At 40.0% G+C, this 25,869-nt stretch overlaps 1 protein-coding gene across 2 annotated transcripts in view; it reads left to right on the top strand.

The window, feature by feature from the left end:
• Positions 1-25,458, top strand: part of LOC104471938 (disks large homolog 2) — a 92,638-nt gene extending 67,180 nt beyond the window's left edge. Inside the window, exons 4-11 of one of the 2 annotated variants that reach the window (XM_010087454.1) lie at positions 1,567-1,666; positions 6,193-6,234; positions 15,533-15,583; positions 16,300-16,401; positions 17,349-17,521; positions 18,226-18,335; positions 24,231-24,322; positions 25,352-25,458. In XM_010087454.1, coding sequence (XP_010085756.1) covers positions 1,567-1,666; positions 6,193-6,234; positions 15,533-15,583; positions 16,300-16,401; positions 17,349-17,521; positions 18,226-18,335; positions 24,231-24,322; positions 25,352-25,458 — 777 coding nt within the window. Of the gene's footprint in view, positions 1-1,566; positions 1,667-2,563; positions 2,610-6,192; positions 6,235-15,532; positions 15,584-16,299; positions 16,402-17,348; positions 17,522-18,225; positions 18,336-24,230; positions 24,323-25,351 lie in introns of both variants that reach the window. The other variant, XM_010087453.1, reaches the window with a different exon arrangement.
• The last annotated feature ends 411 nt before the right edge of the window (positions 25,459-25,869 follow it).

Below are 25,869 nucleotides of genomic sequence, written 5' to 3'. Positions count from 1 at the left end.
TTATATCCTTTAGGTCATTAAAGTGATGTAATGTGCATGTCAGTCCTCTTTTCATCCACAGATTACTTTAATCCTTCATGTGCATTTTTTTTTCTCTGGCTTTCATTCATATTTGCTTTGTTTTGAAATTGCATGCTGTCTGGATTATTTGTGCATGACCTCCACATTAATTTCACATTGAATGTTTACATACTCTGGGAGATATTCATGGATCATTTATTCTACATGTGCTTTTTTTTTCCTTTGTTTTCAGTTACTGAACTTTAAATACGCTTGAAATGTAAAAGTGGCATGAAACTTTCGTGACACAAGTAGACAACTATTTTAATATTTTCAGTACCTAACTTCACATCTTTCAGAAATATATATTCTAAACCACATTTTATGCTCTGCTTCCAAAATGTAAGACAATGAATTATGTTCTGAAGCTCTAAATCTATTCCATTTCAGAATTGGAGACCAATACTGGTTATATTTCATCTGAGCAATGACAAATACATGGAATTGGTCCTTTAAATGAGTTAAGAAGGTCTCTGCTCCCTTGGAGGTGATCAGTTGCAAAGTTGGGTGTCTGGGCATTGGATATGTTCCATATAGGGAACAGGGTAGGCAACGTCTGATGGACAACACAGATCACTTCAGGGGAGCTCTATCTGCAGCTAAACGTAGGTGCCCTCTGGAAATGCCAGCTTCTCTCAATTGGCTGTATAGGGACCCTAATTCCTCATTTAGTACCTGAAATAGATGTCCCACATAGGCATGTCCTGCTTTTACATAATACAGTGTCATGAGCCTTTGCAACTGTCTATAAAGTCATAGGTTTTATCATGTAAAAAACCCAATTTATTCCATATTAATTCCCCATTTCAAGAATTAAAGTAATATACGTTGCTTCACATGCAATTAAGTGCTGCTTATCAGCAGAATTCCATCTCTAAATCACATAAAACTAAAAACATATCCAGAGGAACTTAATGAGTAAATATACATATATAAAATAAAACAAAGTATTTTTATTATATTATGCAAAAAATCAGTAAAACACACTTAAGACGTTGTCAATTAAGAAGACAAATAAAACACTGTGAAATCAGCAACAGTTACCAGAAAAAAAACCTTTAATTTAATGGTCACAGGGCTAAATTCCCATACATACTACAAGCAAATCAAAGGCTTCTGCTTCCGTCTTTACAGCCTATTCTTTTTGAGGCGCTTAATTAATTCTGTGCACAGTCTGCTCTGATTAAAAATGAGTGGCTCGATCTCAAAGCATGCTGAACCACCTGTAGCCCTTCATCTGAACAAGCCAAATACGATAGTTTCCAAATAAGGAGCTGAACGGTGTGATTTGAGACCTCCGTAATCAAATTGATCCAGTTTCCAGGGGCTTTGCCTTCAATCTGCAGACTTCAGCGCAGCCACCTCTGATACTTTGCAGCCGCTTGGTTTGGACTGATTTGAGTCACTACAGTTCTCTCCACTTTTACAAACTAGTTGTTTTGTCAGCATGAGTGTGACAACAATTAGACGTCCCTGTTTTTGCCCCATGCCTTTTCTCCTTCACAGTCATTCAATGACAAGCGTAAAAAGAACTTCATCTTTTCACGAAAATTCCCATTCTACAAGAGCAAGGAGCAGAGTGAGCAGGAAACAAGTGATGCAGAACGTAAGTAACCTCTTGGAGACGATGTCACATGCAGCAGCACAAAAAATGGGTGACACGCATGATGCCAGTATCCCACACATCTAGGCAAATAGCTGTCGTAGGCAGGCAGGAGAGGTATTACCACTGTGACCAATGTGTGACTGCAGTTTGGATCCAGCTGGTCCTTCCTTCCCTGGAAACATTATTTTCAGAAGAATAAAACAGTGACCTTAACTTTTGGAAGAGAAAATGTGGCACCTCAAAGTTGTTGTGGCCCCTGTCATAAATCCAAACTTGTCTTTGACAAAATATTCCCAGATCAGAACTGGCTCAAAATAATGCAAATGAGGATTTCTTTCACAATACTCAACTAAATTATTCCTTTTTAAAAGGTCTGCTCTAATCTCTTTTTTGCCTTTGACATTCTCCAAGTTGATTGCCATGGGCAGCCTCACTGAAAGTTAAACAATGAAATGGAGCGTTCATGCTTACAACTTAAAGTAAATCAGATCTTGGAATGTGTACCTCCCCAGGCATTTACTGCTTGCCTACATTGTATAGAGAACCAGCATTATTAAAAATATGTGCTAGTTCCAAGCCTAAATATTAACTTTTTTTTCTTAGAAATTCTTTCCTAAATTTATCCAGTGAGGATCATTTCTGGGACTTTATTTATTGGGTTGTTCCTTCTTCCTCACAGCTACAAAAGCCATGTATAATGGTCACTTCCTCTTTCATTGGCTGCATTCCCATAGAACATGGGCTTAAAGTTGTTTCAGAAAGAAAAAGCAAGGATCCAGATTGCTCAATCAACATGGTCAGTCATGGTAGTATCCATTTCAACTCCACTGACTTCTTCCTTCCTCTTCTGCGGCTGTTCTTCCTTTCTCATTGCTCTCTCTGGGGACTTCCGTGCAGGACATCCCCGGATTAGGTGACGACGGTTATGGAACAAAGACTCTGAGTAAGTTCCCAGGAATGGTCACTGTAAATCTTTTTTTTTTTGTTTTGTTTTGTTTTGGCTTCTGTTCCTTCTCTGAGGACCCTCCACTCCTAGCATGCACAAGATAGAGTTTTATTTGTTACCCAGCTGTGAATGCATTAAAAATGTTTCAATCATTTTGTTCTGCATGACGATATTAAATAACATACAGTGTATCAAGCAGACACTTTCACTTCTTTTGTAATAACACCTTTTGTTTCTGACAGTATGTTATTGTTCCCATCATGGCAGTTCTGTAGAGTAGCATACCTAGAACTCGTTTTGCTGCCTAGACTGTTCTTTTCAGCAACAATCCCTCCCTCTCCATCTCAAGGAAAAGTTTAACATTTTAACTCAATCACATCCTGAGGAGATCAATAGAAAATTATTTTCTGCTGTTGCTTCTGCATTTTCAGCTTTTTGCATGGGAGTGTTTGTTACTTTGCTGGATTTTAGATTAGTATTTGTTATTAACGGAAGAAGTCATTTGCAGGCTAGAGAAGACCATGTCTTCTCCAAAGCTAATTTTGGACCCATTTCACCATTAGCAACCTATTCTCTGTCATGTAACCTTAATCAATCTCTTTTTCTGATGCAGCAATCCTGTCTCAAGACTTGGCATTGCAGAATGTGTAATGTGTCAGATAATTGTCCAGGAACAATTTTGCTTCCTTGAAAGTTAGACGAGAAATATTGTATAGAGTGAAACATTTGCAGCTGATTTCTATATGCATAGCTACATTCTATTCTGTATCCAGAGCTAAATAATTTAAACAAAATGCCACCTGCATGTGTTTGGCTCCTTCTTCCTCAGTTCTTATTCTTTTTCTTAAGCACCAAGTAATTGGAGCAAACTGTGTGTGAATGTTAACAATGCATCGCTTACTGTTTTGTTTGTGCTTTTTAATTTTTTTCATCCATGCACACAATTTTAGAGATTATTCTGTTCCTGACTGATTTGTTGAGGGGACATTTTAATGGTTTAACTTTAAGCCATACAGTAGCTCACAATTTAAAGATGAAAGCTTCATCTCTTGTAAGAAGAACAGTTTTGCAAGACTAGTTTTGACAGTGATAGACAGCAAATGTTGCTGCCACCTGAATTTTATCCATTCTGCTACTTAACGTGTCATAGCAGCTCATTAGCAACAAATACAGATCCTTCCCTGCCTAAAGAGAAGTAGAATACCTCTGATCTCATAACCCTCCTGAATATCTGTGTCCTTACAAAGAAAAATCTCCATAACATCCAACGATTTGAAAGGAGATAACTGAATTCTGCAAATTGATGAGGGAAAAGTAACACAGAAGTATTAGACAGGCCCTAGTTTCTCTATTAATATTGCACCTGTCTTTCTCTAGACATTCACACCCATCCAAATTTCACTAATATTCAACTCAGATACCATTTTTAATGACAGTTCTTACTATGAAAGATAATTGTTCTTGTTTAATAAAGTTCTTCAGGGTCCTGTAAGCATATTAGTTTGAGATAACCCCTGTTAACTTCCTATGAAATGTCCAAGTCAATATACTCTTTTATTCAAAATGGGAGTTTAATTTTTTAAAGCTTCTTCCTGAACCCAAGATCAAAGTTTTCTATATTATTTTTATCAGATATCATCCCCTCTCATTTCAGCTGTTGCACTAACCCCATCAGTCCCACTCTATAAACCATTATATTGGTGTGTGGGGGAAACGCAGCACCTTGCAGAGAAAGGGTCATTTCAGCACTGTTCCCATACTCATTCTTCATTATAGCCATGCATGGTCTACTCCGAGTTCATCTCAGGGGATTCTTGGCTTTTATGAGTTCCTTCTTTCACTGGGAATGTTTTGAAGCTGTTGTAGGTGGGTGTTTTGGGTTGCCCACAGCCTAATTTGCCGACGGGTTTAGTGACAAATACTGGACCAATTTTGGCTCCTGGTGTTTGATGGGAGGTGACTTATTTGTACCCATTGTCCGTTTAAGCACTGTGTCTCATTCTCACTAACCCAGGGTGGCTCCCCACTGTATAGCCATTGTACCATTGGCGTCTAAATGTCCTGGTCCAGCTGAAAAGTTTCAGTCAAATGATCTTTCAGGTGCAAGGTATTCAGTATTTCTACCAGAGATACTATTAAAATCTGCCATTTAATGTGGTTCTGCAGACCTCCTGGAGACCACACAGCATGGTCTGACTGACCATAAACAGTCTGCTGACTATAGTTTGGGAACAGCCACTTCACACAATATAGATTGCACCTTCCTTTAAATAATGTGATAATAGAAACAGGACGCCAGACTTGCCAAACCACAAGTTTGAGCTATCATGGTAGTTCTTTTCATAGAATCATAGAATCACAGAATGGTTTGGGTTGGAAAGGACCTTAAAGATCATCGAGTTCCAACCCCCTGCCATGGGCAGGGACACCTCCCACTAGCCCAGGTTGCTCAAAGCCTCATCCAGCCTGGCCTTGAACCCCTCCAGGGATGGGGCATCCACAGCTTCCCTCGACAACCAGGGCCACTGCCTCACCACCCTCACAGTGAAAAATTTCTTCCTAATATCTAGTCTAAATCTGTCCTCTTTCAGCTTATACCCATTACCCCTTGTCCTATCCCTACATTCCCTGATCAAGAGTGCCTCCCCATCTCTCCTGTAGCCCCCTTCAGGTACTGGAAGGCTGCTGTTAAGTCTCCTCGGAGCCTTCTCTTCTCCAGGCTGAACAACCCCAATTCTTTCAGCCTGTCCTCATAGGGGAGATGCTCCAGCCCTCTGATTAATTTCATGGCTCTCCTCTGGACTCTCTCCAAGAGGTCCAGGTCTTTTTTATGTTGGGGCCCCACATCTGAACACAGTACTCCAGGTTTTGTCTCTATTCACCCACCCAGATTGGTCTGGTAAAGGTTTTCATACTCTAGCTCAAATCCTGAGGCTACGCAATGTCTGGAAAAAGATTTCTTCCATTTTTTTAGTTTGGTCATTGGCTTCATCTTCTTTTTTTTTTGGACAGAGTAAAATACATATAGTTACCATATTTGATAATAAAATCATTTTAGTGTTAATTTGTTAACCCTTTGAGTTACCATATTTGATAATAAAATCATTTTCATGTTAATTTGCTAACCCTTCTGTTTAGTGCACAGTGATTAAAGAAGGACACAGGTTACACTAGCAGGAATAGTCCCAATACATTAATGATGCACCTTACTTATAGTGCAGAATAATAAGAGAAGACACTTGGGTTTTGTGAAATTAGTCAAGATGCCCAGTGAGATGCAAGTGGACCATACTGTATTTTGAAATTAAGTTATCTGAGATGTCATTAGCTATCTCATCAAGACATGGCTTTGCCATGATGCATATCACCATCTAATATGTATGGTCTCTTTCTGAAATGCCACAAGAGAGAAAGCTTTCATTTTACCTGTGTAAATGATATAAGATTTTTCGGGTGATGTCACCACATAGTTTTTATTTCCTCTCTGCACAACCTTTGCATGACTGTGGCAGTCCTTTTAAGTTTCTGCGGCTCTGTGGTGCTTGGTTATGTTCTTTAATTTGCTGTACTGTTCTTGCAGAACATGTTTCTTCTAATGCCAGCGATAGTGAAAGTAGCTACAGTAAGTTACTGCTTTCATTAGAGTCCTTTTACTTTGCATTGCTTGTTCTGTTTGTTTCTTTTATTTTGTTTCTCTCCTTGCTACTCTTTCGTTAATATTAAAAAGCCGGTTGGAGCAAATGGCTTGGAATTCAAATTTACAACCACATCTTGAGTACAAAGCAATAAAAGAAAACTGCCAACCTTTATAAAAAAAGGGAGGAAGGTTGTTATGTGGGATGTAGTCTGGGACATAAAACCAAATCTGGCTTTGGGTAGCCTGTGAAAGTCAGAATTATTTGGTTTAGTGACAAGAAGTTTATTTCAGCAGGGAGGGGGCAGTTTCTTGATGATCTTTTAAGAGTAAACTTCATTCATAGCTGTAGTCAAATCTGCAAAAGGCGCAGTTTCTTGATGATCTTTTAAGAGTAAAATTAATTCATACCTGTAGTCAAATCTGCAAAAGGTATTCTCTTTACAAGGTCATACTTTTTACTTGCATTTCTGCATGCCTGTATGAAGGGCTAAGAAATAGTCACAAAAATTTTGCTGAGCCCTTAATTTTGGCAGTACAGGTTTTCTAATGCATATTGAAGTCTTAAAAAAAAAAAAAAAAAAAAAAAAAAAGGTAAGATAGACCTTCACCCTTTAGGCACTGCCACTGAATGTCACTGATTCCCTGTAAGTGGAGGTCCCAAACTTGCAACCTGATTTGGTTGGAATTACAGACTCCATGCAGTCATATAGCCAAGAGGCAGATTGTACGTTCTGGGTAATTACTAGTAATACCCAAAAATTCAACCAATATAATTATTTTTCTGGAAGTGTTGGAAAGCAAAAAAATAAGGCATTAAATAAATGACTGGAAATGTAATAAAAGGTAATTAAAATGATAGATTGCTTACTAAATCACCCAGCTGTTTAATTTTTTCAAGCCATTTGCTTAGCAAATCAAGTTTTCCACCAGTCACTCAGCACTTGTGCTAAGCACCCGCATACATTCAGGTAATCATTGGTATCATACCTCATATTTACTAGTCTTGATATAGTGCATAGCAGTTGAGCTCTGTTAATAAACACTGGTTTGTTTCAGTAGAACAGATAATCTTATGCAATTCAGAAATGGTAAATTAGTTTGTATTCTCTCGTATTGCAAAGGTTTCCTTGGAAAGCAATTGCCAGAGTCACAAGAAAACAGTAGGCACTCTTGAAGTGCCAAGATCCAATTCTGAAACACTTCATTTACCTACCAAGGAGGAGAGGAGGATTGTATGTTTGAAATCTAAGATGCTCTTTCCCCAGACTGACTTTACAATCAGGAATGAGTCAATAAGTTACATTTTCAAAAGTTTGCATGAGTCAAATCTCCTCCAGGTGTGTTTATTTCGGCGTGAGCTCAGGGTAAAAGCCCAGAAGAGAATCTAGGCTGGTGGCTGAGCACATCCCATGCCTGACAAACTGTCCCAAACAGGAGACTTAACAGGGATGCAGGTGAACATTTGGGGCAGGTCCACAAAAGCTCGTTCCCAAACTTCATCATAAGACAGGCCAAGTAGCCAATTCCTCGTTGTCTGTGCAATAGTGCGAACAAAGTGTATGTTTTGAGGTGCAAGAAAAGGGATAGAAGTGGTTTGAGGGAAGTTAGTTGGGCCACAGAAACTTGGAAGGAAAAGTAATGTTGGGGTAACAACTGCCCACGGCAGGCACTTTCCTTTTAGGGTGGTTTCCATCTGGGCAAGCTCCTGTCTCACCCCAGCAGCATCCAGCCTACATCCTGTTGGCTGGAGCTCCCCACACATTACTGGTGGGTCCAACAACTGCTGCCTGGTGTACAAGATGCAATCAGGGCTTTTTTCTCTGCCTGTGGGAGAGCTATGCCATTGAGCAGCAGGCAAAGCCATTATTAGGTTATGTCCATTGAAAGTGGCCTTAAAATCCAGGAGCTGGTGCCCAAAGAGCCTAATTTTGTTTGCTAATGATTCATTGGTGTGTGTTAATATGACATTTGAAGTCATGAACTTGGGCAACCAACAACTTTGGTCACCGGCTTTTGGAAATCAGTTTTAGATGGCCATGGTGGCATGTCAACTCTAGCCTGACTGTGTGTTCAGTTACTACATGGCCATGGTATATCAGCATATCTCCTGTGGGGACTTAAAGCCCTCCTGAGCCTGCTGGTTACTCTCTGGATCTCCAGGCTACCCTATGCCAGGAGTATGTCCCATCACATGGCTCATAGCAACTCGCCCCTAGAAAAATACTCAGGAGCAGAGAAGAATCAGACAGAGGAGAGTGAGAAGCAGACAGTGAGAGCAGTCAACAAATTGTAAGGGCATGGAGATAAGTGAGATGAGGCCTGCCATGAAGAAGTTGTCCTGTTTCACTGGGGTTCTGACCTTGCAGGACTGTTGAGAGAGGATGCTGCACAGTAGAAGCCCATCACGTGGGAAGAGTAATTATCAGACCTACTCAAGCATTTCCTAAAGACATATTCCTCACTGCCTTCTAATTTATTTATTCCTAAAGAAAGGAAAAAAAATAGTAAGTGCTTGGGGTAGAGCTCATTCCTGGTAGAACAAGACAGAGTGCAGTTATTTCTGCTCTTCTTGTTTGCCTCTGGGGATCTGGGAATGAGGCCCAACGTCAGTCACTGCCACAGAACCAAGTTTGTTTTAACTCCATTTGAAGCCAGCCAAGGTGCAAAGCTGTTCTTCAGTGCGATGTAGTGCCATTTTGAGAAGTATGTGTATTGACTTGCAAACTCATCTAAGAACAGGAATAAAAAAGAAAAAAAAAAAGTTAAGTGGAAGAATTCATGGGGAGCAAATAGGAAACTGCTGGAGAGCTCAAGGATTTTGCATGGGGTTGTGACCCTGTCCCAGTGCCCATTTTATCTTCTGTTTCCCAAGCAAATGAGCAGGAAGAAACGGGTTGCTTGCCCCCCTGCTTTCTGAATTGTGGGAAATCAGCAATTCACACCTTGGGCAGTAGAAGGAAATGCCTGGCAAGTGCCACCTGTTCTCCTGCAGACATTTATATTTGTCCCTATAAAACCAGGCCAGCTGGAGTCCAGAGTGAAGTGTTCTGCATTTTTTCTAGTGGGTCTCTGGCAATTGCTTTAATATGTTTGTTCTAACTTTTGCTTCTCATGATGAGCATTTAGTGAAAAGTAATTAGTGTTGAAACCTGTACTACTTAATCATTCCCAGAACCATTCCAAACCAGCAGTACAACTACACAAGGTGATGTTGAAGGCTTCTGAGAGCTGTCCAGGCTGTGCCCTGGACAGTATTTAATAGAGGGGTTACAAATTGACTGGGCTTTTTCTAGGAGACATTCTGATGCATTCATATTTATTTAGAAAACTATAGTGCTTAAAAATTTGAGTATCCGGCTGAAATATTGCTCATGTCTTGGGCCTGGGGGTTAAAAAATCAACTTCTCTACAGAAGTCACTTGCTTTTTATTTCAAAATAATAATATAATTGAAAGGCCTCCTGTGTGGTCTCAAGAGAAAATTCTTTGACCACTTCTTAGTGACAAGGCTGGTGCAGGTACTAAACCTGATTTCTTCTGCCAGTGCTCTCAACACTGGGTTTGTAATGAACAAAAGAGCTGGAGCCAACAGTGGGATTTTCTTTGTCCCAACAAATAACCTTCACCTCCATTAACTTCAAGAGAAAGCACAAATATATTTGACAGAAGAATCTGATCCTGTATAAAAAAATTGGAAAGTATTTTTGAGCCAGGAACAAATGTTGGCCTGAACAAATAACCTTCACCTCCATTAACTTCAAGGGAAACCACAAATATATTTGACAGAAGAATCTGACCCTTTAGAAAAAACGGGAAAGTATTTTTGAGGCAGGAATAAATGTTGGCCTGATCTAAAAGGGGCCGAGCTGCCACACATCTGCTACTGCGTCATATTGGCCGTGCTAACGTAAGGCTATAACCATGTTAGTTGACTTGCACCTGTTCTCAGCAGTAAAACCAAGTTTGCAGAGTGGTATGTAAAGTCTTGGACTAGCAGAAAGTTGCTCTTGCTGCGATAAGGATACATACAGCCAACTTTGACTTATCCCTGAACCAGACAATCAAACCATGATTGAAAGTTTATTTTGAGATCTGTAACTTAAAATCTTCTGATTCCTTTTTCAAGCCAAGCTTGTAAGAGCATATTTTTTACTGTGGACTCATCAGTTTTTATTTTGTGAGACATGATTTTTTTCATAATGGCCATGAATTTCAAGTCTCTCTCCTGCGTATGTGTGGTAATGCTCTTACATGCAGTTCAGTAAAGTCTCCTGCGTATGTGTGGTAATGCTCTTACACACAGTTCAGTAAAGGTTTTTACAGCTGTCATCAAAATTGCACACACATTACCACATCTGTTTAGCCTCATTGCATAACTGGTTGTAATTGCACCAATTACCTAAAGAGGCAATACATGACTAAAAGTTAAAAATAAGGAAAATTGTTAGAAACAAAAATTTTTGCCCTCTGTCAGCAAGTCAGAAAGTCACTCTTGTAATGAGATTTGAAGACTCAGAACAAGGCTAAAGGAATCCTGATTATTATGTTAGGCCACTGATTAATTATGACACTTACATTGGCCCTTACACTCCCCAAGCATTACTATATTATTCAGGCACACTCAAATTGGCACAAGTATTGAAGCCTCATTTTGTGCCCTCACAAGCCATATTGATCTTAAACACCAAGTGCCTATAGACAACTTTTCATCCATAAGTTCCTCCTCAAACTACTGATAATCTTTTTATGTATTGGATTTCCAGCCTTTCACAGCTATCAACATATTTCCAAAAGTCATGTGTTTACTTACATAAATAGAGGTCCAGGAAGGGGATTTTGAGACAGAGGTTAGGATATTGACTATTCAGTGCAGTCTGTGCAGATGAAACAAAACAAGAAATTGATTTCTCCAAGATCTTGCAAGTCCAGCTCAGGTAATCTATACTTTAGCCCAAAACCAAAATGGATGGCTACAAGCCTTCTTTGGTTTTAGATCCAGATGAGTAACAAAATTCAGGCAAGGGCTCAAAAATAAAATTAATTTGTAAATCTTTTAAAAAGTTGAAATTAGTAGTCCTTATGAAAGTCATCTGACCACACAAAACCTCTCAGTCCAGCTTGTAGAGGCGGTAAGTTGTAAAATACTCCAGGTTACTCTTCTCTTCCTGAGCACAAGAACTCGCCAACAGGCAAACCAAGAACAGAGGGAACCAGAGCCATAGTGATCCTGGGAAAGTGAAAGCCATCCAATAATTTTACTCATAAGAATATTTGATTTAGGAAAGCTTCCTTTTTCTTTCTTCTCTTTCTTCATCTTCTTTCTTCTCCTTTTGACTTTGTGGAATTTTACTGAAGAACAAGGGATCATGCCAAAATTCTACAGAAAAGGCTTTTTCTTTTTTCTCTTTTTGTTTTGTCTGTTAAATTCACAAAGAATTTTCCAAGATCAATATAGCTAACCTGTGCTAATTAAGCCATTAATGTGGGTGGTAAATGAGGCTTAGTCAAAAGATAAGATTTTTTTTCTGAATTTCACACTGTGTCTCACACCTCAAAGCCATCACAAGGTTATAGCAATCCAATTATTGACTGATTCTAGACCTCTTCATTATACTCAATACTTTATGGACTACTTCAAAACTGTGCAGTACTGACTGAGCAGAGATCATTGAGGAATATTATCTGGTACAGTTAACATGCTTATTAGCCTCTGAGGGACTTATAGGATTTTGTCTGGACAGTACTTAGAAGGACTTTATTCACATGGAAACTTGAGCTTCATGAGTCCTTTTCCAGAAAAGTAAAGTAGTGGAAGTGGTGCAGCTTTCCTCCATGCTCACACCCCATGTGAGTCTGAAACTCAGCTCTGAAGAGTCTGCATTCAGGAAGATGTCTATCTTTAAGCTCCTGTGTACCACAGTCAGACTCAAAGTTTCTCCTTACTTGCTGCAACCTTTTCCAATGGCTTAAGTTTCAGCACAGTTTGAGTGGGCTGGAGTTTTTATTTTGTCTTCAGCATGGCCACAGTTTCAAATGACTTCTTGTGACACAGCAAGCTCATTTGTCTCCGTAGCCCTTACCCTACTGAGAGCACAGATGTAACAACAGCTTTAGCATGTGGGCATATCTTCCAGAGAGTGGGCAAAACAGAAGGTGAAATCTGTGGTGGCTTATTTGTGCTGGTTATAAGTCCATGCCAAAGCTAAATATTAGCACCACAGAGACATTTTTAAACAATATAATAGAATTATAGAACCATAGAATCACAGAATCATAGAATGGTTTGGGTTGGAAAGGACCTTCAAGATCATTGAGTTCCAACCCCCCCTGCCATGGGCAGGGACACCTCCCACTAGCCCAGGTTGCTCAAAGCCTCATCCAGCCTGGCCTTGAACCCCTCCAGGGATGGGGCATCCACAGCTTCTCTGGGCAACCTGGGCCACTGCCTCACTACCCTCAGAGAAAAAAAAAAAATTCCTAATATCTAGTCTAAATCTACCCTCTTTCAGCTTAAAACCATTACCCCTTATCGTATCACTCCACTCGCTGATCAAGAGCGCTCCCCATCTCTCATGTAGCCCCCTTTCAGCACTGGAAGGCTGCTATAAGGTCCCCCCAGAACCTTCTCTTCTCCAGGCTGAACAACCCCAACTCTCTCAGCCTGTCCTCACAGGAGAGGTGTTCCAGCCCTCTGGTCATCTTCATGGCCCTCCTCTGGACTTGTTCCAACAGGTCCATGTCCTTCCTGTGCTGAGGACCCACACCTGGATGCAATACTCCAGGTGGGGTCTCATGAGAGCAGAGTAGAGGGGGAGCATCACCTCCCTCAACCTGCTGGTCACGCTTCTTTTATTGGCTAAATTTCCTTCCCTCAACCTGCTGGTCACGCTTCTTTTATTGGCTACTTTCCTTCAGTTGTTCTTGTCATTGTCACTTCCATGGGATTCTAGCATTTAAATGCAGATGTCTGCCTTTGACCTTGCTTTTTAAATGCTGTTATGGGCCAATGGAGACAAACCCATCCTTCTGATTTTCTCCCTCATCCCAAAGTACACATCTAAAATAGGTCAGATGACTCATGTCTTAGAATAAGCACTTGACTATTTGTAGTCACCCATAGACTCTAGAAGGTACCTAGGGACTAGCTCAGACATAAGCACTCATGATACAGGTTTTTGAAATTAGCTGAAATGAATCCCCTGGTGCAGATCTGTATTCCATTGAAACTAGTATTTTCAAGCTTACAGTTGTACTCATACAACACACTCCCCTCCATGTGCTTAGTACAAGATGGCTTCATTACCCATCCCAAGACTGACTTTCTCAGGCTGTTGAAAAGCATCACCTCGACTCCTGGAGGTTGGAGGGCAAGCAGTGCAGGAGCATTCTTGTCCAGCCTGGTGAGTGAATTGTTTCATCTCCAGGGGAATGGGACATCCTAAGTTTTAAATCAGTCCCAAAATTCCCAGAGAAACTTAAGGGAAAATAATAAACCTGATGTATGAAACCCAGTGTAACAATAATTCTAGGTTTTTAACTTTGCAAAAAACCAAAGTGATTACAGTAGCAAACATTTGCAAATAGAGAAGAAAATCCATTATCCACACTCCTCATATGTTACGTTGCCTTGCCCTCAAAAGCTCTCTAATCTCTTCCTTTGATTAAAAATTATGTTTGCTCCTTTGCTGCTTCAGCACTGTTGCTAGGTTGGAGTTGGCCCTCTTTTCTAACACATCAGTACAGTTTTAATTTGCTTTTGGTGTCATTCCCTCTTTTCTAACACATCAGTACAGTTTTTAATTTGCTTTTTGTGTCATCGTCCTTAATTACAACACTCTTTTTACTTGAAAGGCTTTTTTACACATTTCTCTTAGCTGCCTAAATAACATATCAAAAAAAAATATCTATCAATATATTAGATAACTCTTTTTACTTGAAAGGCTTTTTTACACATTTCTCTTAGCTGCCTAAATAACATATCAAAAAAAAAATATCTATCAACGTATTAGATACATGGGGTGGGACTCAGTTTAAGACTAAACCACAAAAGGTTTTAAACCTATTTGGGAGCTAGGCATTGCACCCAATACAAATCCTGTCAATATAGTTAATGGAGCCTCAAGAGGGACTCAGACAGCAGTCAGATTACTTCAGGGTGAGATGTAAGCCCCTTCTAGATCCTACTGATGTCATCCATCAGGTGTCAGGCAGCACTTTTCCCCTGTACATGCACACTTTCAATTGTCAGGAGCCCACCAGCACAACGTAACATGGGCTCACATGCGTGCAAGCAGATGAAACGAAGGCAACCCTGTCTATTTTATAAAGCCCTGCTGCGCCTTATGGCACTCTTTCTTCTGTAGTATCTAAATTAGCTGCAAAATCCCATCTGTGGATCTTCTCAGAGACAAGGTCTGAAGTGTGTAAAAATAAAATCTTAATTTTAAACTTTGCTAAGACAAAGTCATATTTAGAACCTGCCAGAGCCCTTATGTGGTACCGAGTATGTGACAGTGACCCAGAAAGAGAAATGTGCAGTAATTATTCATGCAGCAGGTTGAAGCATCCTCCCCTCTCTCCTCTTGCTCTCTCATAGAGGAGAGGACAGCGACGCATCAGGGCTGCACCCAAGTCATGGTCCATGTAGTGCCACTTGTTTCTCACTGAAAATTTCTCTGCTTTAGTTCCCCAAATGTCACCGTGAGGAAACAGCACTGTCCTAACAGGAGTGGAGGGAGGATAAGTGCATAAAATATGATGCTGTGAGATTGTGTTCAGGGAAAGGATAAGGGTTGGAAAATAGCTCATAGCTAGGTGTCAGGCTGTGAATAAACTAGACATTGGAGGTTATGCACAGAAGGACAATCAACCAAAATGTATATATTCTGAGGATAAAAATTGCTCAGTTTAGGTAGCCTGTGGATCTGCCCTGCAGCAGCATGTTAAGGCTTTAACAATCGGACAAGCAAAAAATTGTGTCTTAAATTTATGCACTATCCTTGTAAACAGCCTTGCTATCAAATCAATAAAGGAAGCCTTATTGCCCATCATTGAAAAAGCCCAGTTTCAGCAAAGATAATCAAAAAACATGGCAGGGGAAGGAGGGGAAGGAAAAAAGTGATCTCCACACTTTAAAGTTCTGAGGGACTTTGGAATGGTTCAGGTGAGAGCATTAGCAGAGAGAAGTGTTGAAGCCGGTCTGTCTATGTGAAGCATTTTATCAAGCTTTAGTACTCGACGTGTTGCTTATCAGCTTCAATCTCTTCTCTTTCTTCTCTCATCAGGAGGCCAAGAAGACTGCATCCTTTCTTATGAACCTGTCACAAGACAGGAAAGTAAGTTTCATCTGCTTTTCTGTCACTGTTCCTCATCTTTTTCATGTCACATTTTGGGGGCCGGCAGAGCAATAAGCCTTGCTGCACCAGCCCCAGATTCTGTGGCTCCTTTTTCTTGGCCACTTGATCTATCACATACAAAACAAATTATTTCAGGGTCTCCCTTGGTAACCCCCACTTCCTAAGGTTATCAGGGCTCTCCCCTGTATGCTCTCATGGCCTTACTAATAAATACATTAATCAGGCTACAAAATATTGATGCAGATTTTATAGATTTACTGCAATATCGTTACATGAGAAGCCTTTATGATTTTCCTTCTCATGAGATATGTGTCTCTAACCATGGAATATCAACCTATGGAAAGGTAAACAAAAAATGGGAGCGCACCCACCGAGAGGAGAAAATTTTACAATCTCCTTTCCATGCCCCACGAGAGAGTTCATATCAGCAAGCATTTGGCCATGACCTTTTTGAGCAATAGCAAATGCATATACATGACTACATGTGCATGCATCATCACAGAGCTCTGCAAAATGAGTGGTACTCATTCCATGTTCCTCATCCATATCAATAAATAAATTATTGATCAATAAAATGTACAGCTAAGTTTTCACTTCGTACATAAAGGCAACAACTCTGGTTAGTGCATCTTTGGGAAGATTTACTGTCATTGCCAATAAGATCATCAAAATGTGCCTTTCTTTTTGTTGTTCAGTTAATTACACCAGGCCGGTTATTATTCTGGGCCCTATGAAAGATCGGATCAACGATGATTTGATATCTGAATTCCCTGATAAGTTTGGGTCATGCGTACCACGTAAGTATGATTTTACTCTTTGTTCTGCAGCTGAGTGAGCCGTATCCCTTGGTGCTATACATTAAGTGAATTGCTGTGAAAGCAGCATCCATGAACTATCTGCAGTTGAGTTTCTCAAAAGCCATTTGCCCATTGGAAAAAAAAAGGGGAAAGGAACAAACGAAAACAGATTGTGAAGGTCTGGAAAGAATTGCTCACAAGAATTGTCTCAAAAGCAGTAGCACTTTTTAAAAGAGGTAGTCATCTAGCCACTAACTCAATTTACTCATCAGTTAATCTGTAGTTTCTTAAATAAGATAAAAGTTTGAAACACTGGTAAAATGTAAAATGTTTCGACTTAATTTTGCAGCATCAGTTATTTGTGTGAGATCTAGACTGTCTAATTTGAAAGCAATATTGGACCATGAATGAAGCAGTGTGATGCTCCAATGATCTTGGATCATTAGAGCTTGCTGAGTGTTTATTTCAGACCCCGATTGAAGTCTTACTTCATTTTAAACTGTTGTCTCTGCAAATACACCAGCTTCCAAACGCTAGAGATGAGATCAGAATCAGCCTTATCATTAAGGCTAAATTAAATTGATGAGATTGTGATTCATTTTGTCCCTGTAATAGGATTAGATTTACAATCTGGAATGCATTTTGTATCTGGGGTTTGTGTGCAAAAAATCTGGTTTTTGAAAAAAGTGGAATTCTGGTAAATCCTAATGATATGTTCGCCTGTAAGTATTGATTGGAAATAAACATCAGAAGGAATTACTTTACAAAGACAGCTTTATTGTCATAACTCCGTTGAAAACATAATGTAGTAGCCAAAGTTCCTCTCCCAGATGCAGAGCACCTCCACTTACAGCAGCACTGCCCACTGAGCAAACCTTAATTGCTGCATTTTTTGCATTAAATGTTTTTAGAGACTTCTTGATCTTCTGTCTTTTTCTTTGATGCAGATACCACACGACCAAAGCGTGACTATGAAGTGGATGGGAGAGATTATCATTTTGTCATTTCAAGAGAGCAAATGGAAAAAGATATCCAAGAGCACAAATTTATAGAAGCTGGGCAGTACAATGATAATTTATACGGAACTAGTGTCCAGTCTGTGAGATTCGTGGCAGAAAGGGTATGTTGGCACTAGTTTTAATGCCCATGCAACATGATCTGTTTCATTTCCACATTGTATCTCAGACATGATTCTTCTGACAAAAATATAAACTATCATCTGCTAAATGGCATCCTACTATTTATAGACTTTATAATGACTCCAAAAGTGGGGTCTCTGATTTCGAATGACAACATTCTTGGCACTTTCTGTACCTGGATGTAGTGCCATGGATTCAGGGATGTAACACAGTGCTTCAAGTATGCCCCAAAACAGCTTTTCCTCTTCCCTCTATAAGACAGGTAAATAAACTTATCTCACTTTCACAGAGGTGAAAGAATGAAGCACAGAGAGATTAAATTACTTGCCTGGGGTGACACAGGGAGTCTTTGACACAAACACGAGCTGAATTAACCAGCAAGAATGTAGACATCATATTACTTTTATGAACTGATTTTCCTCGTCTTTGAAGAAAATCCTCTTCCCCCCAGCAAAATTCATCTCAGTAAAAATAAAAAAACTTTGTTCCCCTATCTCCAGAATATATTTTATATTAGCACAAAAGCAAAGGAAAGAGCACAGAGGAGCAGAGCGTGTGCTCTGGGGTCCCCCTTCTCTGGTGTGCCAGTAATGGCCCGGTTCCAGGGTAACAGCATCGCAGAATGTTTTGGCTGATCTGCAGCAAACACTGAAAAAATGAACACATCCTCATCTGTTTCCAACAGGGCAAGCACTGTATACTCGATGTGTCAGGAAACGCTATCAAACGACTACAAGTTGCACAACTCTATCCCATCGCTATCTTCATTAAGCCTAAATCGTGGGAGCCTCTGATGTAAGTATAAACTCCTTCAGGCGTTTAATTTTCAGGGTACAGTTCCAAGTGGCACAACACAGGTCTTGAGTCAGCATTCTGCCTGTCTTCTAAAAGCAGTAATAATAAGAGGAAGGGCAAACGGTGGAGACTTGCTCTCTCTGCCTGCCATCCGATGTATCTCAGCATCTCAAGGAACGAGCCAAAGCTGCCTTTGAACCTTTCACACCAGGACACATGTGTTTACGTGCTGGATGATGATGGACTCCCTACCAGTGCTCGTTGGATTTGTTCCAACCTGTGCACCAAGTTCACCAAGGACTCGTGCAGCATGGCTTGTCCCATCCAGCCTTGGGTGCTCTTGGGGTGTACAGTCTGGTCACAGTGCACACATGGGTGAACCAGAGGGTAAAGCTCTGTTGGACTTGCTCTGTGTATCTTAGTTAGCTCTTCATCTACTTGAAGGTATGTAAGATGATAGGCAAGAGCCCCCAGGACTGGAGAGGGGCAAGCATAACATTTAAGGAAAGGGAAGGCATCAACTTTGTACTGTCACCAGGAAACCTGACTTCAATACTCAGAAAAATCTGGAGATCCATGGAACAGTTAAGCAACTCAAGTATAATACCTGAGAGGATAAAAAGTTTATAAGAGGTAGCAAATGTATGTGCATCAAGAGCAAATCAAATCAGTCTTATTTCCTTCTTTCATGAGATGGATATAAATTGCATTGCATCTTGATTTTTATTCTGGCTCCATGGGACATTCTCAGTAGCAGACTAGGGAAATACAATAATAATTAGGGAAATATAAAATTAGAGAATTATAGTCCTAAGGGAATCACTAGAGAGCACAACCATACTCAGTCATTGAACATGGCACTGTTAAACTAGAAGGGTGACAGAAACCCTTCAAGTGTATATCCTGAGCTGTGTCACCGTTTGGGACCCCTTGTTCATTAATTATTTGAATGATGAATTGAGCAGTAGTTCTGTAAAGTTTGTGAATAACTTGAGGCTGAGCAAGGTGGCAAGCACTTTGGAGCACAAGATTAAAATTCAGCGTAAAATCAGTAAAATGAAATTCAGCACAGACAAAGGAGAGAAAATGAAATGTGCGGGTACAAGCAGTGAATAATTAAGCCATAGCACTGCAAAAAAGCATCTGGCGGCTGGAATGGATCACAGAGGAATATGAATGGATGGATAATGCAGTTGCAAAAAAGGAAACCACCACTGTGGGCTTTATTAACATCAGTGTTGTGTAAGGACACAATCAACAGTTATTTTGTTTTATTGGGTAGGGATGAGGCCTCAGCTGTAGTGCTCGTCTGGTTCTGGGCATCACCCTGGAAGTGGAAGAGGAATGGGGGTAACCTAGTGTCAAGGATAGAATGCTGAGAATATATGGTAGTGATCTTCATACTGGGTAAAGCTCAGAATAAAATACATTGTGATCAATTGTTTTCCATGGGGATGCAAGAATTATCAGCTTAATTTGCTGTGATAGGGATGAAATTTTGAATTATGTGCCTTCCCCTCACCAGAGGCTCTGCAAACACCAGGTGATGCCATAGGCATGCGTTACACAGCTAAAATGTAGGTAGGCATCCCCCTCCTGTGACAGATGCATATCTGGTTCTGGTAACGGTGTGCCCACAAACACTGGGTCCCACAGCTGGAGTCTGCCAATGTGTCCCATCCCATGATTAAACGTGCATCCTTCCTGGCCCTTCCACAGGAATGCATCAAGAGAAGCATGGCCAGCAGGTCGAGGGAGGTGATTCTGCCCCTCTACGCTGCTCTTGTGCAGCCCCACCTGGAGTACTGCATCCAGCTCTGGGTCTCCCAACGCAAGAAGGACGTTGAGCTGTTGGGGCAGGTCCAGAGGAGGCCACAAAGATGATCAGAGGGCTGGAGCACCTCCCCATGAGGACAGGCTGAGAGAGTTGGGGTTGTTCAGCCTGGAGAAGAGAAGGCTCCAGGAAGACCCTATAGCAGCCTTCCAGTACCTGAAGGGGGCTACAGGAGAGATGGGGAGGGGCTTTTTACAAGGGCGTGCAGTGACAGGATGATGGGTAATGGAATTAAATTGGAAGAGGGCAGATTTAGACAATATACTAGAAAAAAATTATTTCCTATGAGGTGGTGAGATACTGGAACAAGTTGCCCAGGGAAGTTGTGGATGCCCCATCCCTGGAGGGGTTCAAGGCCAGGCTGGATGAGGCTTTGAGCAATCTGGGCTAGTGGGAGGTGTCCCTGCCCATGGCAGGGGGGTTGGAACTCAGTGATCTCTAAGGTCCTTTCCAACTCAAACCATTCTATGATTCTATGATTCTGTGATGATGCGCAGTATGTGCTACTTGCACAGCCCCATCCTGACCAAAGCCATCTGGGTTGGATGAATTGTTGACATTTCTTCCAGCCCTGTAATTCAGTTATATTCTGATTATCTTGCTGTATAGAAGGGGAAGGGTGGCCTGATAGCCTGCCTTCTGCATTTATTGTTTTAAGATAGATCTTAACCTACAGTTTTCCCATTGATAAAACATTTCCATTGTTTGGTTAATGCTGACATTGCATCTGAAGTAATAAAAAAAAAAAAATACTTAAATAAAAGTGACCCTTAATCTGAAAATACATTAGATGACCAGAAATGTGGCAATAACATAAAGGCTTCATTGATTTTATGTAAGAACAGCAAATCCTTGAACAAATTGACCAAAAAGTGTTACAGAGATGCAAATTATTATGACAATCATCCTGTTATTAAACCAAAGCAATGCTAATATTTCACTTAGGACAAAACAAGGTATGCAGAGATAGGAGAATTTTCCTTACTGATATAAATAAAAAGTAAACTATTCTTTACTCTCCAAATCTAAACCTGCCTCCGTGTTGACAGTGTGATGGGGACAAACAAAGTGAAATCCATTATATGACTTTGAATTCCTTGTTCTGCAAATACCCTGTAGAAGACAGCCTTAATTAGAAATCCAAACTTTCACAGGACAGTAGAAGTCCTTATATATCAGTACTAATTTGGGATTTTTTGCAGTAATACGACTTATATAAATAAATTATGGAAACACAATACAACTCATATAAAAAAGAATAAAATTGTAATGAATTCAGGCATTCTAAATTAGTTTACCCCCTACAGCCTGCTCTCCACGAGTAATCTTTTTATCTAGTTAATCTATCTAATGTGTATCTATCTTATCAAAATTAGTTTTTAACAGAAATGAGAACTCTTTTAATATAAACTATCTTTCTTTTTAAAGAATTGTCTTGAGAATAATGACGCAGTCCTGAGCCTCTTGCTTGTGAAAATAATTTATTTTACTTAGTAATGAAGATAAATCACTCAGGGTCTGACATAAGCAGTAGTGAATAGTAGGGTGTGCATAGATTAACAGATATAACCCTTTTCCAATAGAAGCTATTATTTTAGTATGGAGAAGTTTAACATGGTAAACCAGTGCTCTATGGGAACAGAAAGAGGACTTTTTTATGACAGCCTAATTGCATTCACTTGGTCTTTTTTTATGTATGTAACTATGACAACACAAAAATTACAGGAATTACATCAGCATAAAATATGCTTGCAAAGGTTTATCTGCATAACTATTACTCCTGTTCATATAAATTAGTTGAAAGTTAGTGTAATAGCAAAGTAAAACCATAAAAGACAAAAAATTGCAAATCAGAAGATGCAGAGAAACAGACAGATATAACTTGCAGCAAAATTAGCATTTAAAGTTGAAGGGCCTAATTCTCATTTACACATATGCTCATTTGTACTCAACCAACAGTGAAGGCAAGAAGAGTGATGGGAGCATAAATTAAGTTTGCACCTGCACTTGGTGATTGCTGGTTCTCTGGAAATACCCTGCTAACACTAATGACCACAGCAGTGCAAGACTGTAAGGGGCTATTGGATGTAAAAGTAACCAGAATACACGTCCTGAGCTGGATGTCTCCTGATCCTACTTCTTTCGATTAAATTCAGTCCTGGCAAACAAATTGCTGTAAAAAAACTGTTCCATCATCCTGCCCTTCCTTCCTCCTTCCTTCCCCACCTCTACATGACTCCACCTCACAGGTTTAATCCCAGAGGCATCCCTGTTGGTACTTCTTAGTCAGCCTCTCTCTCTAGAAAAAGGAGGACAGTGGTGGGATCAGGGGGATGACAGGTGGAAGTAATGAGGAGACTGACTGGGTGACCTCTTCACTGGAAGAGGAGGAAAACTCTGGAAAATGTGCCCGGAGGGACAGCTCTTTGCAAGCATTTTAAATTCACCAGCTGTGTTGGTATTCCCTGTCTAGGAAATAAAAAATTAGAAGGGACTACTGTTTGACAGCACTTTTAATTCATCATGAAAAATGGACATCATGGTCCTCTCCCTTCTCCATCCTCTCTCCTGAAGGCATGGGATGGGCAGAGGCACGAAAACAACTAGCACAGTTTTATACCCCAGGCAAATCTACAACCTGAAAATGTAACACAGATTTCTACTTATTTCAAAGTACTTACTATTTAAATGCTTGTTGATATTTTCATTTGTATTTTCTCCTCTGATATTCAAAGATCTTGAGGAAGACTTCTCAGAAATTTACCAGAAATAGATCTGGAAGGAGGGGGATGTTGTTAGCACTCAATTTGGCTGAGTGTCCTTAAAATGACAATGTTAAGTTTGCATAAGAATTTACAATAGTATGTCCCACATCAGAACATAGTTTTCGTTCAGTTACCTAAAGAAATGTTCAGCTAGGCATGATGAGAATCCTGCCTGAACTCAGTTAGACAGCAATAATAAATAGAATTAGTAGTATTACAAATTTAGCAGCATGACACAGATTGGCATATATTAAACCTATTTATATAATCTGCAAATAACTTCATAAATCTTCAAAGGAAGCTTTCATGTCCTTCATTTTATAAACCTGCTTTCTGCATTGCATCGGTACTTCCAGGGAGATTTTTGTAAGCAGTGTTCCCAGCTATACGGTTAGTTATATAGATAGACAGCTTTAAGGCATTTCTAGAAATATGTTGTTGCATCCTGGACACCTTACAGGGTGTTTTTTAGAAGCCAGGAAGGAGTTAGCTGTAGCAAGTTCATACTGTTGTGCACTTCATAGATCATTTTTTTATGCGCCATCATGCACATAATTTCCCACATGCATCACCCGTGTCATACTGTATACAGTCCATTAGCACCTAATCATATGATTCAGTGTAAGGCATTAGATGCTCCCTTCTCTTGCCTTCCTATTTGCTAAGAAAAATGCATCTGTGCTGTTGAAAATGCTAGAAGAAGCAAACTCTATTTATTATTGCTAATTAATTTGAATATCTGCAAGCATGTATGTGTAAGGCACTGACTGAGTACAAGGTTGATTCTTTGAAAGTATATCGTGGTATCAAAAGCTGAGCGTGCATGGGCAAGACAACTAATTTCTTAAAGTTATTAAATAACATCTCTATCTAAACAGAAATGCTCCACCAAATAACAAAACATTGGCAATAACAGAATGTTACTGGCACTGTCTATGTTTTTACATCTACTGGTACCCTGTACAGTTTAGAATCTTACAAGACACACTTGACTGGGAATCTCTATAGTTAATCAGAAAGGACTGGCCTCATATTTTGTTTGGGAATGTAGTCGTGAACCCAAAATAAACATTTATCAGAGAAACGGGAAATAAGTCTGCAAATGTAGTTTTGTACTATATAGGAATGAAATTAAATTTAAAATACTGAAACTGGTCATGAACTGATGGAAGAATTTCACTGCTTGATTCTTGTACTGATCTCGGTCCCTCTGTGATTCAGTTGAACATATTTTTTAGAACTAAAACTCTTCTACTAAGAATCTAAACTTCTTGATTACTTCCTCTGTGTTTCTAGGGAAATGAATAAACGTCTTACAGAGGAGCAAGCGAAGAAAACCTATGATCGAGCAATTAAATTAGAACAAGAATTTGGAGAATATTTTACAGGTATGTTTTTATTAAAAACATATTTTTTTTCCCCAGCGTATAGTCCTTTATCGCAAAACAACTAGATCAGCTCTGTCTCTGGCCTAGACGCAGTATAGCGCGCCCAGTAAGGACTTTTAGCTTGACACTATTGTTTCCCTGAAATTCAAGGGAAGTTGAGACATTCAACTCCTCTGAAGTTTTATGCCCTGAAGGAATAGTTTTGCTTTAATTTTATTCCCTCCCTGACCCAAAACTGCTTTTAATGAAGTCGTTAAAAAGTTGCATCACTGCATTTGTACAGACCAAAGTATTCCTCACTAGCTCAAGGCAAGAGGTCAAGCTATAGATAATGGGTTGAGAAAGGTGTCTTCTTCCTGACATGGAAAAGAGCAAGATTTAAGACTTGCTCTGGGCCTCAGCGCTTCCTTTGGGTGGGTTTAGGCAGTTCCCTACTGGTATTTGTGGATAACACTCAGAAGTCCCCAGCTGCCCCTCCACATGCTGACAGCGTGCACAGCCTGAACTGCACTTACGGATTTCTGCTGAGGGGACAAGGAATTTAAGAGTATATAGACATCATGCTTGGTGTTGCAGTTGCTTTATCTTCTGTCAGTTTGGGCCTGATCTAGTTAACTTTTGCAGCCAAGAGTGAGCTTATGATAACTAGGTCAGGAAAAGAATAGACAGTAAATTTGCTGGTCTCGCTGTTGAAGTAGCTTCTAAATCAAATGAAATGTAAAGTTTGATTGGCAACAGTGGGAATCTACCATGCTGCCCTCCTATGGGATAGAGCTGTCCGTTCTCTAAACTAACCTGTCTCAGTCATCTCACTACAAGCAGTGGGACGGGCCTCTGTCACAGGACGGTGCCACTGGTTTGAACTTAGTTGCTGTCTGCTGAGTGTCTTTTCCATAATCAACATGATGACAGTGTCCTAATATTCCTTCTCATTTCATCACTATTTATGAGTACACTGAAGATTTGCTGAAACTGGATGCTGTAGAATATATCAATTAAAAGAAATATTTATATGTTTTCTTACTGCAGCTATTGTCCAAGGAGATAGCTTAGAAGATATATATAATCAATGCAAACTTGTAATTGAAGAACAATCTGGGCCTTTCATCTGGATTCCTTCAAAGGAAAAATTATAAATTAGCCACCGCACCTCTGATTACGACGGGAGAATATTTAGAAGAAAACTATAATATACTATTTGGAGGCTTTCCTGTTTTTGTTGCATTTATGTTCTTTGCAGTCAATGTGAATTTTGATGAATGTACAACACAAAGTGTTTGAAGCCATGAAGGACACTGATGGGTCAAAGGGTAGGAACAAAAAGACTTCTACCATACAAAGCAAATCTGTTGTGTGCTCAGAGCACCAGTTGTAGGCATAAACTTTTGACATGGAGACCCTCTGTCAAGGGGAGCTAGCCACCTCCTGTGCCCATGCGGACATTTTGATCGATTTCAATGGCTGAGCTCAGTGTGTTGATTGCTTTAAAGAGAAGTTCCCAGCTCTTGAACCTCATATAGGGCTTGATCCTGCAAGGCGCTCAGCAC

Source organism: Pterocles gutturalis, unplaced genomic scaffold (assembly GCF_000699245.1).
Source record: "Pterocles gutturalis isolate BGI_N339 unplaced genomic scaffold, ASM69924v1 scaffold5946, whole genome shotgun sequence".
NCBI classification, from domain to species: Eukaryota; Metazoa; Chordata; class Aves; order Pterocliformes; family Pteroclidae; genus Pterocles; species Pterocles gutturalis.
This window is presented reverse-complemented; position numbering and strand designations above follow the sequence as displayed.